Below are 19,546 nucleotides of genomic sequence, written 5' to 3' on the forward strand. Positions count from 1 at the left end.
CAGTAAGAGCACTCTTTTCTTTTTTCAGTATAAGTGATAGCTGTAATGACTGGCTCCTAATGACTGAATTTCAGGCTTGTGTGCTTTGCCCTCTGGCTCTCTGCACTGCTGGGCTCTTCTCTCATTCTCTCGCTCTTTTTCTCTCTCGATCCGTAGACCAGGCAGGCCTGACCCTCTCGGGAGGGGGCTTTTCCCACTCTGCTGCCCAAGCAAGGAACACATTTTCTGCTTCCCTTCAGCTCTAAGCCCCCTGATGCCCTTGGAGGACATTTGAGGAGTTTCTCTATCAGAAAGAGAGCTCTCTTGCCCCTTTACCAATTTTCAATCCCCCCTCTGTGTTTCTTTTGATTGCACTGCTAGAGAGGTCTCAGTTAGTATATTGCTGGCCCTTTCTCTCTCTGTCTGGCTCTCATCCTCCCCCGCATTACTCTACACTCTTCCATCTCTCTGTCAGAAACTATTAGTTTAGTCTCACAAGATGCCCTCTCTCTATCAAAGAGTCTCTGAGTGTAATGAACTGTATGACTCCATATATTTTTGTCACTTTCAAACTCTGCTTCCATCTCTATCTTTTTGATGTCTTTCTTTTTGTCTGTCTCCCTAGGCCATGAGCTTCCCGGGAGATTTTAGCTATGCAGCAGCCGGTCTGATGTTCTTGGAATACACCGCCAGTGCCCAGTGGTCAGCGGAGCTGCTGGTCATCACCTACAGCGGTCAGCTCAAGAGTTATCTGGTCAGGTATGCGGAGAGCAAGGTTGCCATTTTATGCTAAGACAAAACTATTGATTGAAAAATATTTTGTAGAGTGAAATAATGCAAAGCAAACAATAATATCCTTTATTTTATAAAGCGCCTTTAAAAGCAGCTTCTCAAAGCGCTGTACACACAATAGACAATTGTTAAAAGCAAACACATCAACAGGTAAATGCAAGTTTAAAAAAGTATGTCTTAAGTTGACCTTTAAAAGTGGCGTAAGTCTGGGCTTCCCTAAGTTCAAGAGGCAGAGAATTCCAAAGGAAAGGTGCATAGAAGGAAAAAGCCCTGTCACCCATAGATTTTAAGCGAGTTTTAGGAACCACCAGCATGCTCGATTGTGAGGAGCGCAATCTGCGATTCGGAGTGTAGGGGAGCAACAGTTCAGATAGATAATTTGGAGCCAGGCCGTGCAAGGACTTATATGTAAGCATCATAATCTTAAAATCGACTCGGAACCTAACTGGGAGCCAATGCAAGGATTCCAAAACCGGAGTGATATGGTTGCATATTCTGGACCCAGTTAAGATCCTAGCAGCAGAATTTTGTACACGTTGAAGCTTGTGTAGTGTAGATTTAGAAACTCCGGCTAAAAGAGCGTTACAATAGTCAATCCGAGAGACGACGAAGGAATTTATCAGCTTTTCAGCTACAGGAAAAGTTAACATAGGCCGCAATCTAGCGATGTTTCTAAGATGGAAAAAAGATGTTTTAACAGTACCCTGAATGAAAGAATCAAATGAAAGATTAGCATCAAAAATAACTCCAAGGTTCCTCATTTTACTCTGGATACCCAAAACAGAGCCATCAAGATTAAAAGACAGAGAACCAACTTTGGAGGTTTGATGACGAGAACCAATGAGCATAACTTCAGTTTTATCACTGTTCAAACACAGGAAATTATTACTCATCCAGGTTTTTATTTCAGTAATACAACCAGAAAGAAAATCAATGTTGGAGCGCTCATCTGGTTTTGAGTGTATATAAATTTGCGTATCGTCGGCATAGAAATGATAATGGAGGCCGAGCGATCTCAAGAGATAGCCAAGTGGTGATAGATAGATGTTAAAGAGTAAAGGGCCCAGAACTGACCCCTGGGGAACACCAGTGAGAACAGGGCTAATCTCAGACCTATGGTCACCCATTGAGATGAACTGGGAACGGTCAGCAAAGTAGGACCGAAACCACTTCAAAGCTGTCCCCGACACACCAGACACTCTCTCAAGACGTGTAAGCATTAGACTGTGATCAACAGTGTCAAAAGCGGCTCTTAAATCTAAAAGAATGAGAATAGATGTTGCACCAGAGTCAGAAGCCATCAACAGATCATTGGTGACTTTAACCAGAGCCGTCTTAGTACTATGAAATTTACGGAATCCTGACTGAAGTGGTTCAAAGAGGTTATTACTTGTGAGATGTTTACACAAATGAGAGGCAACAATACGCTCAAGTATTTTTTGCCAGAAACGGAAGGTTTGAAATAGGACGATAATTATTAAAATCATCCAGGGCAACATTCTCTTTTTTTGGTCCTGGAGTTACCGCAGCAATCTTTAATGCTGCTGGAACAACCCCAGTCTGCAAAGAGTCATTCATAATACTGAGAACAACCGGAGACAGGACCCCAAAGCAAGATTTAAATAAGCATGTGGGAACAGGATCAAGCAAGCAAGTGGAAGCTTTAATGCTTGATACCTCCCTTGTAAACAAAAACTAAAAAAAAAAATATATATATATATATATATATATTAAACACAACATTATGTAAATCAATTATAATTTAATGTAAATTATATATGAAAATAGTAGTTAAATATAGGGCTGTAACAATACATGTCATACGTGTCACAATATATCACAATGCTAAAATGTAAGAATATGCATCGTGGATAGTGACTGTATTGTGCATGGTTCACCCAAAATTAAAATTTCTGTGTGAGAAAAAACATTAAGTTTACAGAGTTTTAGTCTCAGTACTACATTAAAGGTTCTCTAAGCGATGTCGGGTGACGTCACTTCTTGTTGACGTTTAAAGTATTGTCAAACAAAACTGAGGCTAGCTAGACCCTCCCTCCTCCTCATCCGCGCACTAACCCCCCAAACCCCGCCCCCAAGTCCTTCTTGTTGGTGATTGGCTGGAACTGTTTGTCATGTTTCGTGGAGCGGGTTAGCCCAGTTTGTTTTTGTTGCTGTTTGTGGAGCCTGAGCTGTCTACAGAGATCGCGTTTCTTTACAGTGTGTTCAGGGGACAGGCAGCCAGCGGTTAGTGAGGAGATGTTTGCTGTATGTGACAAAAAATGTTTTGGCCTAAAAAACGCGTGACATCGCTTAGAGCACCTTTAAACTACTATATATAATATTGAATATAATAATACAATGGGGGAATTTTTGTCTTATGTTACCAGTAAAAAGTGGCCTACATTATTTTAAATATATCTAGGCACTAGTAGGCAGTGACAGAATGCAAGCAGATTCGTATAAAAGAATTCTGTATTTTAAGCCTCAGAATCAAATATTTTGGTGTAACCATTGTCCTGTGCATTGGGTTACCAGCACCACGTCCAAGCCTATTCATTTACACCCACAATGTAATACCAAATTTAGCATTTTAATCAACAGTCCATTTTTTTGTTAACCATATGTCTTGGAGTTCAGTATCGTGACATGTATCGAATCGTGGCATGAGAGTATCATTACACCCCTATTAAATAAAGGGAAATATGAAAATCAAAATCTATATTAATGTTGGTGGAGAGTAAACTGTTCATGCAAATATAGAGCCTTCATAACATAGAAAATGATATCATACATAAAATAGCCAAGAAAGTCAGAAAAGTGGATTAAAGGTCCATTGTTTTTAATGGGTTTTTGCTGAGAAAGCACAAGCCTAACCCTTAGACAACAGTCTCATGCAGAAAAAAAATTTGCCAAGGCTAGAATCTGATTTGCTGGGTTTATGCAGTTTTGTTTATCCTGGTATTTAAATTGTAAAGTTACAATGGGTGACTTTGTGCCAATTGTCAAGAATTTTGGAGGATAATGGAGGATAAGCAAGCACTAATCCTCAATGTGTTTAAAGAGTGTTATGGGATGTTAGATAGTAAGAATATTTGTGTTGTAATACATGGATCAAACATTGAAAGATTTTGGAACAAGACCACCAGAGAAGATTCTGATGATTCAGATGCTTGCAGATTCTCTCTAACCTAATTCTCTTTGACTCTTCCAGGGCCAGATATTCTGCAACTAAACCCAAAAGTCTGCGTCTTGTTTATCTCTGTAGTACTGAGGGGAAGGCTTAGCTTTGAGTATTAATAAAATTGCCTGCAGTTTCCAGTTTGTAATTCTTTGTTTAATCAGTCGGCTCAAGTTTTTAAAGTTTCCATCGATGAAAAATCTCCTTTATTCTCCTCAAAAATTTGGCTGTATGCTTTGAAGCTCTTTCCCGTTCCCTCCCTCATGTTGTTAAATGGAAGTGTTTGAAAACTTCTTCAAAGTAAAGCAATTGCAAAGTAATTTAGAAATGTTGGACTAAATGGTTCTTTTAAGCTTCTTGAAAAACTAAATTTGCTCTAAGAAACCACAAAACTCACTCAAATTACTTGAAATTGTATTTGCCCTTCACTCTCTGCCCTTCACTCCAATAATTTTGGCAAGTGACTATTTAGATTTGATTTGATTTTTTTATTTAGTTATTTAGTTTTGTTGAAGGATTAACATGAAATGGTAAAAGCATGTAAAACATTCCTTGTTTGTTTTGACCAGTGAAAATGTTGGCAGAACAAGGAAGAATCAGAACAATTAGCCTGACCGGGCAATCAAAAACCCACCAATGTAACCCCTCCGGTTCTACTCGCACCACTCCGAGCGGGATTCAAACTAGCATTTCCGGAATGGGAGGCGGGCGCGTTAACAAGGGGACCCCAGCCTCTAGGGTCTGTCACTACTGCGTCTCTTGAGGCCAGGGCAGTGAGGTTTTACTCGAAAAGCTCTTACTAGCTGGCCTACATTACACTCATCCCCCTAAACCTAATTCTCAACCGGGTCACTGCACCAATGTAACCCCTCCGGTTCTACTTGCACCACTACGAGCGGGATTCGAACCAGTGTTTCAGGCATGTGAGACGGGCGCGCTAACAAGGACGCTAAAGACAAAGATAGAGATGGAAGCAGAGTTTGAAAGTGACAAAAATATATGGAGTCATACAGTTCATTACACTCAGAGACTCTTTGATAGAGAGAGGGCATCTTGTGAGTGTCCATCACTAGTAGGGCTGGGTATCGAGTTTGATACTTTTTAGGCACGGACCAAATTGCCTCGATACCATTGAGTATAAAAAAAATCTCTTGTCATTTGGTACCAAATTTCGATACCTAGGGGGTTAATCTCGTCGACGTCAGTGAGCCAATAAGCACGCAGCATGATTGGCTGGAGCGAGGCATCAAGGAAAAACACTAGTTTACGTCGGTTACGCCCAGAGTCCTGACTTAAACGTAAGGCTGCAGTGTGTAAGCGTCCCAACCCCAATAGCTGTAAAAGATGTGGAAAAGATCAAAACAAATGTGTGGCTACATTTCACCAGGCTCGCTGCCAACAGCGCGCGATGCAATATTTGCTACAAGATAATTGCTGCCAAGACCAGCAACACGACAAATCTGATGAAGCACTTGACAGTGTACAGAATAAACTTAAGAGCTGAAAGTTGCTCCGTCTCCGACTGCAAGAAGAACTGGAGCGCGTCACAAATGAACCGAGACACTGCGAATAGGCTACTTTCCTCACAGACATGAGAAATGGGTAGGGGTGTGACGAGACGCTTATCTCACGAGACGAGACTAGACACGAGATTGGGTTCACGAGAACGAGACGAGACGAGATTTTTGCACAATTTTTCAGAAATCCTCAATGACAAAATTCATGGCTGGAAAAATAGTATGCAGGTGCATTTTTCAATGTTTTAACTAATAATCTTCTAATGCATGTCATTTCAGGTCTACTTTATGAGTATGAATTATCAAATGCATTGAAAGAAAACAATATTCAAGCACTGTAAAAGGTTTTTATTGACTGGCTTTTCTCCTGTATAATTTCACATTAGTCTCTTCAGACCTTACTGTACATTTAAGAGCTTTCAGAACTTCTGATTGAGGCTGTGTGTGACCTCCTAACTGAACTCCTTTTAACACACATTTAACAGAGAAATAAAAACCGTATAAATAACAAAAATAAATAACTGTTTTCTCTTAGTCTTATTAAGTGCAAACAATAAGTGCGAGTGCAACCATAATCAAAGTTAGCACACAGACTCTTTATAATTGTTGTGAAATTGCGGTTTTATTTTGCACCGGCAGTTATAGGGTTAATGCGGTGAGTTCGGAAAAGGCCGAGAGAAACGAGGCTGTTTGTCTCTACAGTTGTTCTTGCGTTCCGATTATAAGTTCAGAAACGGAGCCTCCCTTGTCTGTTGTCCTTTGTACGTTACAGTGCTCTCTCAATATTCGCAGTGCCAACAGAGACCAGAGCCGCAAATAAACAGTCCAGAGATGGGTATTGGGAGACGGATTATTTTATGTATGCAGCCTAATTTGTGCGCAATGCACATCAGGGAGCTTGTGTTTTACTTTCACTTACAAATTCGTGACCGCGCGTATAGGGAGCAGCGGTGCTGAGCGCGCATTCTAAATGATAAGACATTTACCAGACGTTTAGTCTGTTGCGCAACGAATCCTCCGCCATCGTCACGCGATCAGTGAACTGTGATTCGTGCTGCACTGATTGCAACGGCAACTCGTGCTGGATGAGCAGAGCAGACTTTTGCATTAGTTTATAATGGTTTTTATTTTTTTATAAAAACAACAAAACGATAGTTTAGGCGAATGTGAGTGTAGCGGTGGAATATTAATGGGGATATCGCGAGACAGCTTTTTCACTCGACGAGAAATCTCGTCATATTTAGTCTCGCGAGATCTCGTGGCACGAGATCTCGTCACACCCCTAGAAATGGGCATTTAGAAAACTTGAAATGTCTACTTTTAAATTAACCAATTCGAATCAAAAACAAATGCTTTATGCAATCCAAATGAAAGGTGCATTTCTCTCTATAGGCCCGGGTGCGTTCACTATATTGTGGAGATGACGAGTCAGCAACGTCAACTTCATCTTTGCAGCCAACACTGACTCAAATGTCTCCTTGCAATTTTTTCCGGACACATTCATAATCATTAGGCTACTTTTGCCAGTGCTTTGCGGCAAGCTTTATGCGTTCGCTTGAGCGTGAGGCATATATAGAGAGCCCAAGTCCCTCCAAAAAAATATGTATGGTAGTCAATGGCGAGAGAAAACTTATCTTTTTATTCCGTCTGAACTGTGCCCTGAATTAGACATATGATGTTTGTCAATTTAAAAGATAATTCTGAAAGTCAAGAAAGTCGCAGTTTGTCATAAAACAGAAGAGTAACATTTAGTTTTATGTGAAAATTGCTCAATGAACTACATCTCCCGGGAAGTGAAACAACGAGCAAGATCCGTTGCTCGTATGTGTGCAGTCTGGTACAAAACACTCAGCCATGACGGCGTAACGTTACGATTATAACGTAAGACTATAGAAAAAATGACAGACGTTAGCTTCTGTAAAGTTAGCTTCATTCATTGAGAGAAAAGGTATGACGTCAGTCACATGTGCGCCTTTTGGGTTTGTAGTCTTTGTAATTACGTATTTTCACAGTTTTATACCTCAACAGTTTTACATCAAACTGCGACTTTCTTGACTTTAAAATTAAAAGTATCAGAAAATTGAAATTGGTATCAGAAAAAGCATCGTTCAGGACCCAGTATTGGATACCCAGCCCTAGCACCTCTTGAGGCCAGGGGAGTGAGGTTTTACTCACACAGCTCTTACTTTTACATTAGACTTGCATCTAATTGATTATTCTCTTGAACGATGTCTTGAAACCACAGGGTTTTATTAATATGGCATGGTAAAGACTATTATAATGTTGATGCATTGATTTCTTGTTCCTGTTTTACTCTCAGTGTTGGAACCAATCAGGGATTTCAAGAGAATCACACCTTCAGTTTCTCTGGCCACTATTCCAATGGCATTACCACTGCAATATATCATCCTGGCCACAGGTGAGACCCCCATCTCAAAGCTGCTTTTGTTGTGTGTGACTGTCACAGGGGTGTTTTGTTTTCTCTAAGAGTGAACACAAAATCAGCTGGCATATCTCAACCTTTGGATCACACTTGTGAATGGTATTATTCCCACTATACATGTTTGAAATGAAATTCACTTTGGCTTGTGTTTTAGGCAGTGCTTATTGTTTTTTTTAAAGAAAAAAATAGTGAGGACATTAGCTGCCACATGGGGGCAGTCTTTATATGTTGTTTAGAGAGGTGTGTGTGTGCATTTATTTGTATGTGCTGCTGTTCACGTGTCTAGATCAGATTAGATCCCGTTCCTGTTTCATCAGCCCCTCATGGACCACTTTGGCCTCATAAGAGAATTGAGGTGCTCTGTGCGTAATGTGTGTGCTTTCCTCTGACTAATGCTGCTGATGTGTTTGTCTGTTTGTCAGGTTGCTGTTGGTGGGAGGGTGTGAGTCTGGTGACATTGGTGTGTCCAGGGCGAGCCGTTGCGGGATCACAGCATGGAGGGTGTTGTCAGGGTCGCCTCACTATAAACAGGTCACCAGTTATGAGGATGACATTACTGCGGTGAGTAGGCCTGTCACGATTATGAAATTTGGCTGACAATTACTTGTCTAATAAATAATTGCGGTTATGCTGATTAATTGCCAGTTGGCTTTGGCGATTAATTGTCTGTTTGGGGCTTTGACGATTATGCCGATTAATTGTCTGTTTTAGGGCTTGGTCATACATTTTTTTTGTGTGCTTCATTCATTAAATAATTGTGATGAATTGAATCCTTTGTAAGTTATCATTTTGCAGTGTAAGATTACAGTTAACACCTTTAAATATTACGTAAATGTATTCAATAGATATGACAATTTTTTTTTTATTAAACTTAGTGAGTGTATAAATCAGCAGCGAAAAGTATTTCTTGAAAAAAATCTGCACAGTAATTTTATAAAATCTAAACATGTTAATAAAAACAAATTACAATTAGTACTCTTATAAAATGAATTCAGGTATTCATACATTAGCTAATATACAATTATGATGCTTATTTTAAATGTATTTTGCAGTTTTTTAATGGGGCAACAAGATGTGATAGATACGACAAAAAATATAGGCTTTTAATAATCTTTCAGTGCGCAAAACCATGATAATATGAAACGCTTCAAAACAGTGCGGTACAAAGCGTGTATGCGCACCGCGGGTGCAGAATGATGTGCTTAAAGCAACATGGAGTGTGCAGCGCAGCACAAGTGCACATTTAAAAGTTCATGGCACAAAGCAAAGAAATGTCGAGCGCAGAAATCCTAGTGTATATCTGTTCAACAGTTTATTGATCATTTGTTTCTTCACAGTTTTAAATTCCAGTTATTGTGCGTTTGATGCCAATTCATAGTCCTTGTGATGTGTGTGATCTAGTCATTTAAAAACAGCAATAAACTCCAGCAAAATAAAGTAATTTTATGCAAATCCACAGCCCTTTATCTACAGATCAAGCATTATAATGTGAATACTCTGAGAGTTTTACCGTGCATTCTGCGGTTGCGGTAACCTGTTTGAATACTGAATGGAGCATGATTGACAGCCGCAGAGGAGGGAAGACGAGTTTCCGTGAACTTTAATTTAATGATGTAAATCGACTTCTGTCCCTCACATTAAGCTATGGAATGGCTTCAAATGACTTTGAATATATTGCTAGAAAAACTTAATTAGTACTTGTCTATTTCTTTTGGTCCTAGACCATGTATAGGGTGGCCATTTCCATAACACCAAAAAGGAGGACACTTTGTGGCATTTAGTGAGGCAAGAATAATTGCATAGGACTCTGGTGTCGCAACTACAATACAATTTTGTCCATCATATCGATGGTATCATGATACAGTGATTCTGAAATAGCCTATAGAACTCTATTCATTGCCAGACAATTTGATCTACGATTGTTTTATGGATACTTGTTTACACTTTGTACAGCACTTTGGCCAACAGCTGTTGTTTTTAAATGTGCTCTATAAATAAATTTGACTGACTGACTAACTGACTATGATATATTTTAATGTAGACCTATGTGTAACAGAAGAGGCAAAAAAATGTTTGTTCACAGTATTTGTATTTATTCAAGACGTGATGTCTGTTTCAAAAACTGACCCCTGAGATGAACCTGTCTTGCAAAGTGCACAGTGCCTGAAAACAACATTTCTGGAAATAAAATAATTTACATAAATAAACAAATAATGAATGCGAAAAATAAATAAATACACATTTCAAAGAAGTTCATCCTGTGCAGCAGCTCAGTCGACAACAGCCCTTGATATAAATTCGTGCTCTTTTGTAGCCTGGTTAAAACCAGACCATTCTCAGTTGTAACTGAGTTATGGTCTGGCAAAGCGTCATCATAGTCAAATCATTTCCAGAGGGGCGTCACCAACGGACGTCGCGGATAGACCGAAAAACCAATCAGAGCGATGAAGGAGATGACGTATGCAGAGCGGCAGAAACATCTCCGAGTGTTGTTCTTTGCTCGGTTTTTAACAAAAAGGAAACGTTCAAATCACTTAAAACAGACGCGATAGCTGATTCGAACGAGTGATGTTCGACGACGGCATCCATCTTTGTAATGTAGGCTACAAAATCTGCTTCAAAATCCCAGCGCTGTCGTCATCGTGTAAAGCCCGCCCCAACATTTCTGATTGGTGCCTCGATTTCGACGGATTGGAAATGGGCTTGTCATGAGCTCTTTGCCAGACTAACTTTCAGAGCAAATCTAAATTTGCCGGAAGTTGTCTGGGTTTTCCCAGGCTAGCTCTTTTGTCCATTCCGGATTAAATGAGGTCTGACGTTTCAGCATGTTAACGTTATGATATGACGTAGCCCGCACGTGGAGGCTTGTTTACGTTTTTAACCAATGATATATCAGATATTTATTTGACACAGCTTTCAGCCAATAGGCCTATCGTTTGTTTGACCAGAGACGCTATGCTGCTGCGTCCCAATAAAGATTCTAGAGTGGATTTTTTTTTAGGCCGATTCTGCGCAACTCCAAAAAGGAGGACAAATGAGTGTCCGGCTTGAGGCTGCGCCGGACAGGGGACTTAAAGTCCGGACTGTTTAAAATCCGGACTGTCCGGCCAAGGCCTATGAAAGAGCGCAATAATCGCGGTTGTCTGAAACAATCGCGGTTAAGGTTAGATCAAATAATCACGATTAGACGGTTATTTAATTATCGCGATAGGCCAAGCGATGAGTCTTTCCATACTCGTGTCAGGATTAGGATCAGCATCCATGACATGAACTCTTTCACAAAATTTTCTTTTGGGGGCCTCTCAGGTCTCTGATCATTGGCCTTTATCTTCTATAGTTTTCCACTGGAGAAAAAAAAAAATGAGTGGAATTTTACCTGAGTTTCTGAAGAAAATCACTGTCTTGATGTTTCGATGTTGGTTGGTTGACAAGTGCTGGTATGGAGTTAGTAAGGTGTTTTGAGTGGTTGTTAGCATGTAGCAATGCGGTGGTTTGGACTGTTATTGGGTTTTCTTAGGTTACTAATAGAGGAGTAGTTTTTTTGTATTGTTGCTAAAGTTTTGCTTAGGATGTTGCACTATGGTTCCTTGGGTCTTTCTATGGTGTTTTGAGTGGTTGCTTAGGTGTTTGTGGTCTAGCATGTAGCAGTGTGGTTGCTTGGGTATTAATTAGGTTTTATGGGTTGTTTCTAGGGTGTTGTTGTGGTGTTCTGGATGGTTGATACTTGCTATTAAGGTATTGCTTCCAGTTGTTTGATCATTTTTAAAGCTATTAGCACATCTTTCCTCAGCAAATCCCTAACTCCAAGTATTTTCAATGGTTGCTTTTGTATTGAATTTTATAAGAAGGTTACTAACTCTTTAGTAGTCCTTGCATTTGTATGGACTGTTCTACCCCTTAAGAAACAGACATATATCAATGAGTAAAGATGCTTCTTCACTAACTGTTATACATAATCTCACATCTCTGTGTTTTACAAACCTGAAACTACAGGCTCATTTCTGGTTTTCTAAGGTTGTAAAGGTTTTATGTAGTGAGCTCTGGAAGCTACATTGTAGAGTTAGAAGAGCTTTAATGCTGAGGCTTCATACATGTCCAGTGGTATGACTTCATGCACATATGATGAGAAACTTCTAGAATGTTCTGATTGAATCGGTGGAACCTTATTGATATTCTTCATATTTATTTAATATTCTTCATATTTATTTAGGTCTTTGGCTCTTGGCTTGATATAGTGTTATTGAACGTGTGGAAGATCATCATGGTGGGGTATTCAGTTTGAAAACTCACCATGATTTCTCACACACCTTAAACATGTTGCTGAAAGGTCTGTGAAAGACCAAAAAGCATCTTACGAAAAAGCAACACTTTAGATTTTAAAGGGATAGTTCACCCAAGAATGAAAATTCTGTCAATTTTCTCACCCTCATGTCGTTCAAACCCATAAGACTTGGTTAATCTTTGAATCACAAATTAAGTTATTTTTAATAAAAACCTGAGAGGTGACCCTCCATAGGAAATCCAGGTAACCAAAATGTAGAAGATCCCAAAAAAGTCACATAGGCGTTTAAAATAAATCAATATGAATCAAGTCTTGTGAAGAGACACGATTGCTTTATATGATGAAAAGAAGCTCAGACGTTTGTGTGATGCACAAGAACCAGTGAGGTTTGCTCTAGTATGTGACGCACACAAAAGCTTCCATGTTAACCATATGTTACGATCTGTGTGTTTATATATGAATAAAAGCCTAAATGAAATATGTCCACCATATAAGTGATCATATTTATTTGGTTTCTAGCTGGTCCAAGTTGGTGATTAGATCGTTTGGCCCACTAGCATGTTCCAGAAACCAGTTTGGTCAACTTAAGATAGTATGACCAAATGGTAGATGGATTGTTACTGGTCCTAGGCACGGATTAACGCACGGGCCTATTGGACACTGGCAGGGCCGGATTAACCATACGGGGAACTGGGCAATTGCCCAGGGGCCCAAGACCTCTAAAGGGCCCTGGGCAGCAAGGGCACGAGCAAAATACTGTATCTGGTAATCTCCCGCTTTATATTAAACAAACTGTCAACACGGGCTTTTGCGCTGCACAGAGAGACGCTGCGCTGCCTATGACTTTGAACGTGAGTTGAGAGCGTACATTTGCACTACGTGCTTGTCTTTTTAGCAAAAAGATACCCTTCACTAAATATCTACAGTGGCGTAGGTCGAGGGCGTGAGGTGCTTGAAAGCAGCTTTTGACGCCTTCGACCTGAGTTCGAATCCGCCTTTTGCCGAACTCTCTCTTCTCCCTTTTCCCAACACCGAAACCGTGATATGGCTTTGTCCCTTTATAAAACAGCACAAGACTGTAATTAAGTAGCCTATATAGCCATTCTGTTTGTGCTGCGTGATTTAAAGAAAAGTGCGCACTTTGCTCACACAATCAGCATGGTGATCTGGTGTTTTCTCCAAAATAAAAGCTCAAGGGTTTATTTCTTGCAAGTGAAGAAATTAGGACAAAAGTATTGTAATTTTCCTATACAATAGTGTAAGTAAAATATACTTTTGAAATATTCATTTTCATTTATACAGTACATTTATAGGCTATATGGATTTTACGTAATAGGAATAATTATATAAATCATTATTACATTATTATAATAATCGTTTGGCATCCTAAAACAAACTGAGACTCTATATCATAACTAAAAAGATGTTTGATCCCTCTTTAATGTCCAGGTACAAGTCAATGCTTTTCCTTTGTTCAATGTGCACAGTTCATGGGTTGAAGCCGGTTAAAGCTCTTCATTTTTAGCTCTCAAAGTGCACCAGATTGATGCATTTAACCTTAAAATGTACAAAATTTTCTTGCAGGGGAGCATGCCCAACATAGTTTTACAAAATCATATGGGAAAGAACAATAATTTATGAACTTTACTCCAAAAACAAATTTTCTTTTAAATCAGCATAACTGTTAATGCCAAATTAAAATTGGACAAACTATACATTAGGCCTGCCTAAGGGGGGCCTACGAGACATTGTGCCCAGGGGCCTCTGAATTCTTAATCCGGCACTGGGCCAGCAGGGGGCCCTGTCAAATTTACAATTTTTTCAAATATTTATTTTTTCAGTAAAATTATGTTGAATATTGTGAAATAATGTGAATTTTCTTTCTTTTTTTTTGCAGTTGCAAAGTATTAACTGGTAAATAAATCAAATAAATCATTTTAATGTTTTGCTGCGCTGTTAAGAGGGACATCTAAAGAGGCGAGTGAAAATCATTATAAAGGGCGGTACCCACCATTGAGGTCCCTGAGGTCCAGACTCATCCAGACCTCTGTAATTTTTCTGTGTAGGCTATATAATGAAGGTTGTGAAATAATTGCCTAATATTAACTCTAATGTGGTGCGGGTGGCAATGATTCGCACATCGCGTTCGCGAGTCGCGACGATAACCGACCTTCTCATCTGAGCAGCTTCAGAACTCAAACACTGAGTGACCAGATAACCAATCACATCACAGTTGGCGAGCTTTATGTTCACAGAAGCGCAAGCGCTTGTCGAGCGCGAATCGCGCTGGATTTAACTTAACGGGCATACAGTGCGAGATAAGAGGCAAGACAGCTGTTTTAAGATAGAATTTTTAACCGACCGACAGAAATAATCAGTTTGCAAAGACTATGTCCATCAAAGCTCAGTTTTGGGAAGGGAAGATATACAAGAGAAACAGACTAAGAGAAGAAAGAGAGAAGGAGAGGGAGATGAGAGAGGAAGAGCAGGTAGGCTACTGTGCCCAGAATTAATTCATACGAATTGGGCAAAAATAACTAAATATATTGTCGCAAAATGTGGTGAAGGGGGCCTTTGAGACATCCGTGCCCAGGGCACATCATCGCCATAATCCGTCCCTGACTGGTCCAAGTTGGTCTACCATCTTGGATCAGTTATAAACCAGTTACCAGTTTAACCTGGATTTTTCTGGAAATTTTACTAATGTAACAAACAAATATTAGTATGTAAATGCATCCATGATATTCATGAAGGAAGTTATTAATCATCATTTCCTTTTCTTATTTAGTCTCAGAGGCGAGGATTCTTCAGGGTGCCCAGCTTTCGACTTTTCTCCAGGCGTAACAGTGAACAGGTGACTCACATTGGTTTTTGTGTTGCCCTGTCTCTCTGGGCCATTATGACAGCAAATAAAATAAAATGCCAAAGCTCAATTTCATTCTGCTAAAAACTCTCTGAATAAACAGTGCAATGCCTAATTGAACGTGTATGTTTACTCAGGATGGCGTGTTCAGAATGAGTCTGTCTCCTGATAGCACAGTGCTGGCTGTGATCCACTTCTCTGGCAGTCTCAGTCTCTGGAATATTCCATCATTCAAACTGAGAGGCAGCTGGAAACAAGAGGAACAAGTAATAAAATCACTGTGTGCACGACTTTTTAGAGACTTAAAGCTGAAGTGTATACAATTCTGTGCCACTATTCTAATCAATGGGATTACGAAAAGGGTTTTAAACAGGTTTCTCAAACACTTCGCTTGCCTACCATTGGTTAGGCAATCAAATAGTCACACCCCTAAACGCACACCACTGTCTGCAATTTTCATTTCATGCTGACTTTAAAGGTGTGCTACTTTAGCAATTTGTTACGCAGACACCTAGTGGTGTGCATGCAAAAGTGTACTTTTTCTATTGGAATTTTCAGTGTGAACACTACTCGCACTATTTAAATTACAAAACGTAATGGAATAATGCAAAAATATGCAAATTGGGACACACTTAGAGATAAATGTAGTTTTTAGCCAGTTATGTGATTCCAAGATGGCCGCCGGCGCCCCCATGAGGTGACCCTCATGTAGAATAAAACCACTTTTGATTACTGATATGACTGGAGTCTTCATTTCATGAGTGTACATCTTTTTAAAAATTATTTCTTTCTGTTTTTTAACATTTCATTGTGTAAAACTTGGGCAAAATGCTTGGAGAGAAGAAATTATGGAGAAATTATACATTTCAGCTTTAATATCGCTTTCCAGGGCACAGCTGGAAATGAACACACCTTTTAACAATATGTCATAAAAAGATTTGTTTGTTCTTGTCTATGCATGCTTGTGCATCTTTTTTTCTCTTTGTTCAAAACTTCTGATGTCATGCAGCTACATTCCTCTGATTTACCCACCACTTTGTGTTCAGAATGCGTTCTGTCACTTTAGAAACAAAACCTCTCCCAGCTATCCCCTTTTACCCTCTCTCACTTGCTCTTTTTTTTCCTTTAGCCGGGATTTGACGAGATCAACCCGGAATGGAAGACTTCGCTGGAGAAGAGAAAGAAGATAAAAGGTAGCTGGACCCTCAACTATGGATGTGTATCTACTCCTACACTTACCTAGCACTATTAATTATGTAGTGAGTCCAGACAGAGGGGGTGGGAGGGAGAAGAATGCTTTAATAAAACCCTGCATCTTGTGTCTTTGTGGAGAGGTGTTAAATTCAGACAGTGACATTTTGATTGTGGGTTTAGATCACACGTTTTCATAAAGCTTGTCTTTCTGCTTGTCCTCGGTTTGTGCTTTCTTTTCTGTTTCCTCTTTGGAAATGATGTTTCTAAATCATCTATCACATTTAGCGGTGGAATGGTGACTTTTAAATGAATGAATGTCTGTGAAATGTTTTATTTATGATATTCAGATTTGTTTTCCTGTGGTGGTGTTCTCAACACCTGTCTCTCTATGTCTCTCTCCTCAGATAAAGAGCAATATCAGTCTCTGTTAGATGTGAGCTGGTGGAGTGAGACTGCTTTGATTTTAGCCCGCTGTTCTGGAGCCCTCACTGTGTCTTCTGTGCGGACACTCAAAAACCTTCTCGGGAAGTCCTGCGAGTGGTTTGAACCCTCACCGCGAGTCACCTCAGCCCATGATGGGGGATTCCTCAGTTTGGAGGTGTGTGTTTCTACATGTATCAGTTTTAACCAGTGTCAAATATTGAATATTCCTGATATATTTGTGATGATTTTGATGGTGGTATAAAATTAAGAAACATTAATCTTTTGTTTTTGCTTTTTCACAGAACACACATTTTTTTGTGTTTTTTTGACACTTTTTGTGTTTTTTAGTTTGTGATTGTGAAGCACTTTGGGCAACGTGAGTTGTATTAAACTGTGCTATATAAATAAATAAATAAACAAACATACAAACAAACACATAACCAAAAAAAAAAGCTATGAATGCATTACTCTTAATATCATTAATATTTTTATTTGTTTCCCAAAGACTACTGTATTTTGTGATCCTTCCTTGTCTTGTGATTTTAAATCCACGTCACTCTGGCAAAGTTTAATTGATTTCAGAAAAAAATTATTATTACTCTCCATTATGAATGAACTCAACTTGAAATATTGACAATTTTCATATATTAGTATGTTTAATATTTCATATGATTTAGTAAATTTATATATGTATTTAAATATTGTTGTTTTATTGGTACATAAAATAAGTATCATTCTCCTATTAATATCCTGTAATTTAAAAAAACTGTGAAAATGATTGTGCATTGTTAATTTTAGCTAGTTTTGGATTGTCATCCTGCTTAAATCCTCTCCGTAATAATACAATATTTAATAATTTTAACATGAATGGATTACATTTGACCAAAAGTGACAGTAAAGAACATTACATTCTTTGTTAAATTTTTATTTTATTTTAAATAAATGCTGTTATTTTGAACTTTCTATTCATCAAAGAAACCTGCTCCAGATCAGCAAGTTTCTGAAGGATTATGTGACACTATGCCATAACAGCAATAAATCACATTTTAAAATGTATTTGGAAAGAGATAAAAGTTATTTTAAGTTGTTTTGTTTTGATCAATTAAATGCAGTCTTGATGTGCATAAGAAACCACTTTCATAAACATTTTAAAAACTCTTCCTGACTCAAACTTTTGAACTATAATATACTATAATATACTATAATATAATATAATTAGGGCTGTCAAAATTAACAAATTAATTAATAAAAAATTCAATGCAAATAACGCTGCATCCTTTCTTTCAATAGTTTTACAATATACAAACATATTAAAAACTTTAATGTTCTGTGAGATTAATCGAGATCTTTTTTTTTTAAATCGATTGAGACCACATAATATAATCTAATATCATTCATCAGTCCTTGTGACAACATGCTTCTCCATCCAGAATGCAGTCTTTCATTCGTAGCCGCTTATGGCAGAGTAATTACTTTTGTAAAGGAAGTCGTGTTACTCAGACACTCTCTCTCTATCTTCGGGCCATCATCATAAAAGTGCTTTACCGCTCCTCATCCTCTGATAAGAAAAAAAACCCTCATCTCTTCCGTCTCCACCTCATTGTTTTTTGACGCTTTCCACTGATGTAAAGCTCTCACAGCTAGAGAGATGTGAACCTGGAGGCGAGTACAGAGGGATGGGAAAAGGAGAGTGAGAACATTAGAGAGATGTCGGGTTTTATTCTGGCTATATGTTCGGTTGACGGTTTCCTCACTCCATAGGGAAATGCAGCACCCAGCTGCGGTGTCGACTGTGTGAAGTTTGTTTGATAGATTTTGCAGTGAGTGAGAAAGAGAGAGAGAAACAAACAGGTAGTGCCAGGAAAATGTGTTTGTGTCCTGAAGAAACAGGGTTTGTTAGACTTCCAAGTCAATAATCAAAATCTTCTCATTTAGTTTTTTCTAAAATAATCGAAGGATTTTTCCGGAAACTTTCTTTAACGTTTTGTTGTCCTTGAGTCAACCAACCAAATCTTTTTAATCTCTTTCTTTTGATCCCTTTGTCCTCTCAGTGTGAGGTAAAGCTGGCCCATAAGCGTTCTCGTCTGGAGAGCAGCATGACGGGTGAAGAGGACGATGGAGAGGATGACTCCGACTCGGATGAAGAGACCTCGGCGAAGGCACGTTATTTTGGATATGTGAAGCAGGGCTTGTACTACGTGACTGAGATGGAACGTTTCGCCCCTCCCAGAAAACGGCCGCGCACCGTCATCAAGAACTACCGCCTGGTCAGCCTGAGGTCCACCACGCCAGAGGAGCTCTACCAGAGGAAGGTGGGTTACTATAACAACCTGACGGAGTGGAACCGCCCACTTGTCCAAACTTAAAATGTAAGGGATAGTCATTATAATGACAGAATGACTGTAGAATTGCTTATCATAAAGAACTCTCCAAATAAATAAACATCTGGACATTAACTATTGATTGTGAATTAAAATTATTTTATAATCTTATACCTGTGTGTCATCTAGGGCTGTCGAAATTGCTCAAAAATGACGTTCGAATATTCCCTCTAAAAAAACCACATATATTCGAACATCTGGTTGCGCATTTTGTCAATGACGCGCATTACGTCAATAACAAGACAAATGAATACAAAGAGACATAACTACTTGTATAGGTAGTTTAAGTTTAAATATATTTGACAACGTATTACCTACACAAAAACAAGTAAATCAACTAATGGCCAAGACCGCAGACCTCACTCTCGATCACTCACTCGCACTCGCAGGCACTCTTTCTCTCTCTCACCCTCATGCTCTCTGTGCATAACGGTTTAAATGAGCAACAACAATAAACAAATGTAGAGTGCTGATCAAGAGTTTTGTGCAAGCAA

At 39.0% G+C, this 19,546-nt stretch overlaps 1 protein-coding gene across 2 annotated transcripts in view; it reads left to right on the plus strand.

Annotated features, from left to right (window-relative positions):
- Positions 1 to 19,546, plus strand: part of nbas (NBAS subunit of NRZ tethering complex) — a 256,303-nt gene that overhangs the window by 8,647 nt on the left and 228,110 nt on the right. For both annotated transcript variants that reach the window (XM_056269320.1, XM_056269321.1), the window contains exons 8-15: positions 605 to 738; positions 7,787 to 7,885; positions 8,332 to 8,470; positions 14,980 to 15,045; positions 15,192 to 15,320; positions 16,184 to 16,247; positions 16,653 to 16,846; positions 18,723 to 18,983. In XM_056269320.1, the coding sequence (XP_056125295.1) occupies positions 605 to 738; positions 7,787 to 7,885; positions 8,332 to 8,470; positions 14,980 to 15,045; positions 15,192 to 15,320; positions 16,184 to 16,247; positions 16,653 to 16,846; positions 18,723 to 18,983 (1,086 nt within the window). The remainder of the gene's footprint in view (positions 1 to 604; positions 739 to 7,786; positions 7,886 to 8,331; positions 8,471 to 14,979; positions 15,046 to 15,191; positions 15,321 to 16,183; positions 16,248 to 16,652; positions 16,847 to 18,722; positions 18,984 to 19,546) is intronic.

Source organism: Rhinichthys klamathensis, unplaced genomic scaffold, assembly GCF_029890125.1.
Source record: "Rhinichthys klamathensis goyatoka isolate OS25496 unplaced genomic scaffold, OSU_Roscu_1.1 h1tg000281l_1, whole genome shotgun sequence".
NCBI classification, from domain to species: Eukaryota; Metazoa; Chordata; class Actinopteri; order Cypriniformes; family Leuciscidae; genus Rhinichthys; species Rhinichthys klamathensis.